The 6,849-nt window shown below is 56.1% G+C and overlaps 3 protein-coding genes across 3 annotated transcripts; 2 read left to right on the top strand and 1 right to left on the bottom strand.

Annotated features, from left to right (window-relative positions):
* Positions 1-23: 23 nt before the first annotated feature.
* SDRG_00346 (hypothetical protein) lies at positions 24-2,265 on the top strand (the record flags this gene model as incomplete). The annotated part of the gene is made up of 5 exons (XM_008605818.1): positions 24-345; positions 399-587; positions 631-873; positions 930-1,720; positions 1,768-2,265. The coding sequence occupies 5 exons, from the start codon at positions 24-26 to the stop codon at positions 2,194-2,196; spliced, it is 1,974 nt and encodes a 657-aa protein (XP_008604040.1). The 3' UTR covers positions 2,197-2,265.
* A 234-nt stretch (positions 2,266-2,499) lies between these two features.
* Positions 2,500-4,714, bottom strand: SDRG_00345 (hypothetical protein). The gene is made up of 5 exons (XM_008605817.1): positions 4,321-4,714; positions 4,071-4,265; positions 3,783-4,025; positions 2,943-3,733; positions 2,500-2,891 (listed from the first exon to the last, which is right to left on the bottom strand). The coding sequence occupies exons 1-5, from the start codon at positions 4,646-4,648 to the stop codon at positions 2,676-2,678; spliced, it is 1,773 nt and encodes a 590-aa protein (XP_008604039.1). The 5' UTR covers positions 4,649-4,714; the 3' UTR covers positions 2,500-2,675.
* A 1,287-nt stretch (positions 4,715-6,001) lies between these two features.
* On the top strand, positions 6,002-6,699 carry SDRG_00344 (hypothetical protein; the record flags this gene model as incomplete). Its single annotated transcript, XM_008605816.1, has 2 exons — positions 6,002-6,595; positions 6,682-6,699. 2 exons carry the CDS (start codon positions 6,002-6,004, stop codon positions 6,697-6,699), a joined length of 612 nt encoding a protein of 203 aa, XP_008604038.1.
* Between the last annotated feature and the right edge of the window lie 150 nt (positions 6,700-6,849).

Raw genomic sequence — 6,849 nt, 5'->3', positions numbered from 1 at the left:
AGGATTGCTGTTCACTTTTCAAAATGCTTCGTTCAAGTGTCGTCCTCGCCGCCTCGATGGCGGCGCTAACCGCCGGATCCACGTCGACAAACGAGTGGCATGCGTGCCCGCTCTTTTCGTCGGTCGGCAATGCGACCCACTACACCGCCTACTTTTCCCCGCCGCCCTACGCCGACCTTGCAGTCGAGTGCCTCAACCTCCAAGTACCCTTGTGCTACCCGGGCGTCTGCACGAGCAAGAAGACGATCAGCATCTTTCTCAAGCGCATTCCGGCGACGCGCCCGACGACGCCTGGCAAGGCCGTGTGGTTACTGCAGGGCGGCCCGGGGAGCCCGTCGCAAGGCAGTACGCTGCTTTGATTCCATCCGAGTGATCTCTCATGATGACAAATCAACTAGTGGAAGGGTACATGGCCAGCGTCTACACCACGGCCAACGGCTCGATGAGTCTCTACACGATGGACCACCGCGGCGTCGGCCGCAGCTCCGCCTTGAGTGCGTCTTGCCCCGAGATCCGAGTCTTGGATGGCAAGGACGGCGACAGTGCTGTCATTTCCAACTGCTTTCAGAAGCTCAAAGACACCTATGGTATACACTGCAAGTCTAGACGAGATCTCACTCTGTCTACTAGGCCACGAGGCGCCCAAGGGCTTCTCGGTCACGAGCGCGGGGACCGACCTTGCGGCTCTCATCGAGAGTCCGCTCCTCGCTGCGGACGACGTCTTTGTCTACGGCGCGAGCTACGGCACGTACTTGGCCGAGCGGCTCATGCATTTGGCCCCCAAGAACGTCAAGGGCTACATTCTCGACGGCATTGTCAGCGAGAGCCCCGTGAGTATGTTTAGCGCCTGGGACCGTGACGTGGCCAATGTGGGTACGTCCTGTGTTTTGACAGGAGAGGGCTAGGGTTCCAACCTATTTTGGGTGTAGAGAAAACCTACTATGGTTTTTGCGACAAGGACCCGATTTGCGGGTCCAAGATTGGTCCCAACTCGCAGCAATTTGCGTTCGACTTGTTTGCGAAGCTCGATGCGAACGATACGGCGTGTGCCCAGGCGATCTACGCAGCGAAAGGTCTGCCGTCGGACTTTGTTGGGTCGGCCTTGCGCGAGATGGTCATCAGCTACTGGCAGCGCAACATGATTCCGTCGGTGCTCTACCGCCTCGCCAAATGCGTCGTCGACGTCAAGAGTGAAACGCGCTTCCTCAAGGGGCTTCTGGGACTGCCCATTGAGGACAGTGATGAAGAGTACGAGGCCAACGAGACGGACGTTGTGCCTGGCGACAAGGTCACGGGGAATGCGGCCATGGACACGCTTCTCTACTTCAACATTGCGATGAACGAGCTCTGGGAGCTGCCGTCGCCGTCGTATGACCGCCTCGAAGTCGACGCCAACAAGATTTCTTGGAGTACGACGGCGTTCGCTACAACATACAAACTCATGTGGCTCTGCTTGGTCCGCAACATGGACGATCCGGTTTGTGAAGACAATGGCTGGACAAAGCAAAAACAAGCGTTCGCCTACGACCGCGATATGTACTGGAACAAGACGGCGGCGGTTCCAGCGGGGGCCAGTGTTCTCATGCTCACTGGTGGCCTGGACATCCAGACAAAGCCCGACTACGCTGTCGCCGAGTTCAACTCGATGGCTGGCTCCAACAAGTTGTCCTTGCTGTTTCCGACTGGCGGCCACGGCATCACCGCAACGACGCCGACCAACGTCACGGTATTTCAATGCTTTCTTTTTCGTTTGCTCATAGCGCTTAGAGCCTCGGCGAGACGTGCGGCATTGACATCCTCAACATGTACCTCCAGTCGGACGGCAACCTCAGCGCCATTGACACACGCTGCATGGCGAACGTCCTTCCGCTGGACTTTACGACAATTTTGGACCGCAAGAAGAGCAAGCAGCTCTTTGGCAACACGACCGATATGTTTGGAGATGCTATCAAGGCGGCTGTCAAGAGCCAAGTCGACTCGCAGGAGGCAGATGACGTCGACGCCAAGCACAAGATGGAGATGATGGCGCTTTCCGGGGGCATGATTGCCTGCGTCTTTGCCGTATTGGGTATGGCGCTGTACGTCAAGAAGGTCAAGCGAGACCTGAAGACGGCACCGGCCTCGGTCGTCGAGCCTGAAGGCGTTGTCGATGCAGCCAAGGAAGTGACCATTACGAGCGAGGTGGCGATCGTTTAATGCGCAACTGAAAAGCAGTGGAGGATTTCTCCGACCCTACTACTAGGACATGGTTTTCCACATGAACTAAACATTGCTATTGTGTGTTGTCGTGTGGGGTTTTGGTTGGTCGCTGGTGGCGATGGTGCGCGAATTGTGCATGTATAGGCGAAATGACGAAACTGGGTGTAATTTTGAAATGTTCGTCGGACCTGGAGGCCAAAGGTCGAATTTGGGGACGATATAAGAATCTGGGTGCACCAGATTTGACATATGGGATTCAGTTTCGACGAATATTCCAATACCCATTTTGTCATTTCCCAATTGTACAATAACGTTATATATATATATCGATGCAGCATATGGGAAGTGTCAAACATTTCACGCTGGCGGGCAAAACCCTTTGATATGCACACATCCTTAGCTGGTCGCTACGCCTAGCACTTAAAGGCACTGCAAAGTACATACCGTTGTCTTGGCCTGGAGTGCGGAGCACCATCTTACGGGATGATGTTATGGCGGAGGTGGCGTTGTTCTTCATCGCCAAAGAGGTCGGTCGTGGTGCCAAAGAGCTCCAATGCCTTGTCCTTGTCGCGAATAAGCGTAAAGTCAAGGGGCAGGACATCTTTCATGCAGTCGGTCTTGATGGCCTTGAGGTTGCCGCCCGACTGAAGGTACATGTTGAGGATGTCCATGCCGCAGTTTTTCCCGGGACGCTAGTTCGAATATGATGTTATTGCCACGTAAAACGTTGAGTAGCAGGGTACCTTGGCATCGGTGGGGGTTGTCGAGATGATGCTATGGCCGCCAAACGGAAACTGCAAAAGAAGCTTCTTGTCGCCGACCATCGACGCATACTCGGACACGGCGTACTTGGGAATCGTCTGAATGTCGATCGCCCCCGAGAGAAGGAGGGCACTCGCACCGGCCGGGATCGCCGCCGCTTTGTTCCAGTACTGGTCGTGGGAGTACGCAAACGTTTGCTGTTGCTTCTTGACGCCAAGCTTCTCGCAGACCGGGTCCAAGTGGCCGCGGAATGCGCAAAACGTCAAGAGGTTGTCTTTGGTGTCGTCGCTCGACGAGCTGCGCCACGTAATCTTGGCAGCGTCGTCACGGAGGCGCTTAAACGACGGCGACGGTAGCCCCCAAATCTCGTTGAAGACAATGTTGTGGTAGAGAAGGTCGTCGCTGACCGACTCACCGGTCTCCATGTCGCCAGGCACAACGTCGTTGCGCCCTTCGGTGCCGGCGGCCTCCGAGGCAAGGCCAAGAAGACCGGCGAGGAACGCTGCTTCGCTCTTGACGTCCGCAACACACTTGGCAAGACGATATAGGATCGCAGGAATCAAGTTGCGCTGCTTGTAGTTGGTCAACATGTCGGAAAACGTACTCCCAAGAAAGTCCGACGGAAGACCCTTCTCTGCGTAGATCGCTTGGGCGCACGCCGTGTCGTTCGCATCGAGCTTCTTGTACAAATCGAACGCGAATTGCTTCGAGTTGGGACCGATCTTCGACGAGCACTTAGCGTCGCGGTCGCAGAGGCCGTAGTAGGTTGTTTCTAAACAAAAATAGATCATAACCCTACACCTCACTTATCGCCGTCGTACCAACTTTGGCCACGTCACGGTCCCAGTCGCTGTACACGCTGACCGGGCTCTCGGCGAGCATGCTGTCGAGAATGTAACCCTTGACGTTGTTGGGCGCGAGGTGCATCAAACGCTCGACCAAGTACGTGCCGTAGCTCACGCCGTAGACGTAGACATCGTCCTTGGCGAGCATCGGACTCTCGATGATGGACGCGAGGTCTGTCGCTGCGCTGGTGACCGAGAAACCCTTGGGCGCATCGGCACCTAGAAGGCGTTGATGATACCCATATCTTTGAAGGACACGACTACCGTAGAGATCCTTGAGCTTTTGGAAGCAGTTGGAATAGGCAGTAGCAGCTTCCTTGTCGCCCATGTCGCTCTCGCCGTTCAGCTCGGGGCAGTTGGCGTCGAGCCGCGAGCTGCGCCCGACGCCGCGGTGGTCCATCGTGTAGAGGCTCATCGTGCCTTTGGCAGCCTTAAACACTTGGAACATGGACAATTCCACTACACAATCATTCATACGTAAACCCGCCACACAAAGGAGTTGATGTGGACGTACTGGCGTCGGACGGTGCTCCAGGACCGCCTTGCATCAGCCATACGGCTTTGCCCGGCGTCGTTGGGCGCGTCGCCGGAAGGCGCTTGAGAAAGACACTCAGCGTCTTGTTGTCGCTGGTGCAGACGCCGGGGTAGCACACGGGGACTTGGAGGTGTAGGCACTCGGCGGTGAGGTTGCTTAGGGTCGGAAACTGGACCATCGAGTCGATGCCATTGCCAACGTGCGAGAAGAGCGGGCAGCTGTGCCATTCGCTGGCGGCGGCGGCGGTGGAGAGCGCCACAACGAGATGATGGCGACGGAGCATCTCGGCAAATGAGACCATGTCCATTATGCGCTCAAGGTAATACCACTCGCAGGTGCCGGGGCGGACCACAGGCTTCCTCGCCTGCTTTATTCCAGCGATGGTATTAGTTTGGGTATCGGTGGTATTTTTGCGATGTCTCAAGCGCATTCTTCGAGTCGCTCGAGCGTAGCACCCACATGTCTTGGAACCGAGGCTGAAATGCATCGATAATTTGTTGAAAGCGATCCATTGCGACCGTCCTTTCTCGAATTGTGCTGTGCAATGTACGACGTACTTGACTACTAGGTAGAAGTGGTCGGACTGACGCGGGGCCAAGCAACTAAAGGCTCGGCATCGCCGTTCCAGCTTGATAACAACACGTGCCTCTGCGTCACACTAGTAGGCGGCCTTCATTTTGCATTTGCTTGCAGAATATTAATCGTGCCTCCACTGCAGAACCTCCAAGCAGATTGTGTCTTATCCGGATCCGGTTGAAGCAAAACGCTAGAGTGAAAACCAGCTTGACGCCAAGCATTCAACTCAATGACGCAACGTTACCACCTCGCTTAGGTTATATCGATGATATATTATATCATCGATGCGCTAGTGATGATTGACGCCAAGACACGTTGGATGCTCTATCTCCTCGCATTTGATTACTAGTACTCGGCACAAGCCCGCACAATACTAGTAAGCTTATGTTGAATGTGGGTGGCCGCACGCGTTGCGAAGACGTTGGTCTCGTTCTTCGTCCAGCGTGCGAGCGACCCCGGGTGTCGAAGCAGTCGTCGCAGATCCATGCTCGAACGCGGTAGTTGCTTGCCAACGTGAGGTAGATGACTGAGACGAGCCAATAAAGTCGCAGGGCGTCGAGCGTCTCATCATTCTCCGTCGCGGCAAAGAGGAGACCCGCACGCGTCATCGCTCGCTGAAACCACTTGTGGTACGTCGGTGCCGCGACCATCAAATCGAAAAAATGCACTGTCGTCGGCGCCAGCGAGGTATCGGGAAAGCACTCGGTCAGCTAACTCCTGTTGGTGACTGCAGTCCTCTCATTGGATGCTTGGATATTTGGTTTGGACAGGTCGCTGGTATTCAGAATTTCGGAGTGCCAGCGATCTGTCCATGCTTGGTTGAAACATATTCTGATTTAGAATACGTTTCAACCAATCACAGTACTTCACTTTGGTCACCGTTGCGGCAGTTTGTTTATTTGCAAAAGCGCGTGGTCATGGGCAAATTCCCGGGCTTCTCTGGAGTGCTCCAACCGACACGACCTTCTATGCGCTGGTCCCGCCGGACGTCTTTGACACTGAGCATTGGGTCTACGTTGAGTGCGAGCACATTGCTCTGGGCTGGCACGTCCGACCGATTCCATCGGGCCGCACGGTGGCGTCGATGCACGCTCAGCCGAATCTCCTTTCCGCAAGCATCCAACAAGGTCCGTTCATCTCGCGCTTCCGCGAGCACATCGTGTCCAAGCGCGAAGCCGATGCAGGCGCCGCGACGTACGTCAGGTCGTACGTCTGCTTTGCGCTAGCCGGTACCTGGAACTATGGCGTTGTCACGGGCAGCCAGTGGCGAGAGACCACGGGCGACGAGCTCGTCATCAAGACAGACACGGGCGCGGTCATCATTCCCTTGAGCGATCCGACATTGATTGTGCTGACGCTCACGGGCTACGCCTTGCGGCCCTTTGCCGCGCTGCCACTGGCGTCGCACTCTGTGGCAACGGTGCAGACGGACACGGCGACGATCGTGGACTACTTTCTTGTCCATGGCCGCCACGCAGCGCTCGACTGTGCGGCTCTCGATCTCTTGAGCGCGCATTTGTCATCGCCACCGGCAAGCGACATGCTTTTTCCGTGCATTTTTCTCGACGGGACGCAGTGCGAGGTCTCGGTCACTCATATCCTCGACGTTGCGCATGCGACCTTTCAACGGCGGAAAAGAGAAGACACGCGGGCACTGCGGCGGCCCATTGCTGGTGTGGTACGTCCGCGCGGCGTCGACGACACGGCAGAACGAGGTGGAGCTCTGTCGTCATTCCTTTTTTTGCTGACGGTGAGGCTGCGTAGAGCGTCCGACCAAGCTGATCAGGTCGACGTATCAAACGAGCGACGCGGGCACGCTGACGACAGCCGACGTCCCCGACCTCGGGCGAACTCGAGTGAGCGCAATGCTCCAGACGACGACCATGCTCGCGACCATTTTTGACCACTATGGCGGCTTTCCCCCGTTTGTTT

This window comes from Saprolegnia diclina (genome assembly GCF_000281045.1).
Source record: "Saprolegnia diclina VS20 unplaced genomic scaffold supercont1.1, whole genome shotgun sequence".
In the NCBI taxonomy this organism is placed as follows: Eukaryota; Oomycota; class Saprolegniomycetes; order Saprolegniales; family Saprolegniaceae; genus Saprolegnia; species Saprolegnia diclina.
The sequence above is the reverse complement of the archived record's forward strand: the minus strand, read 5'-3'. Positions and strand labels throughout refer to the sequence as shown.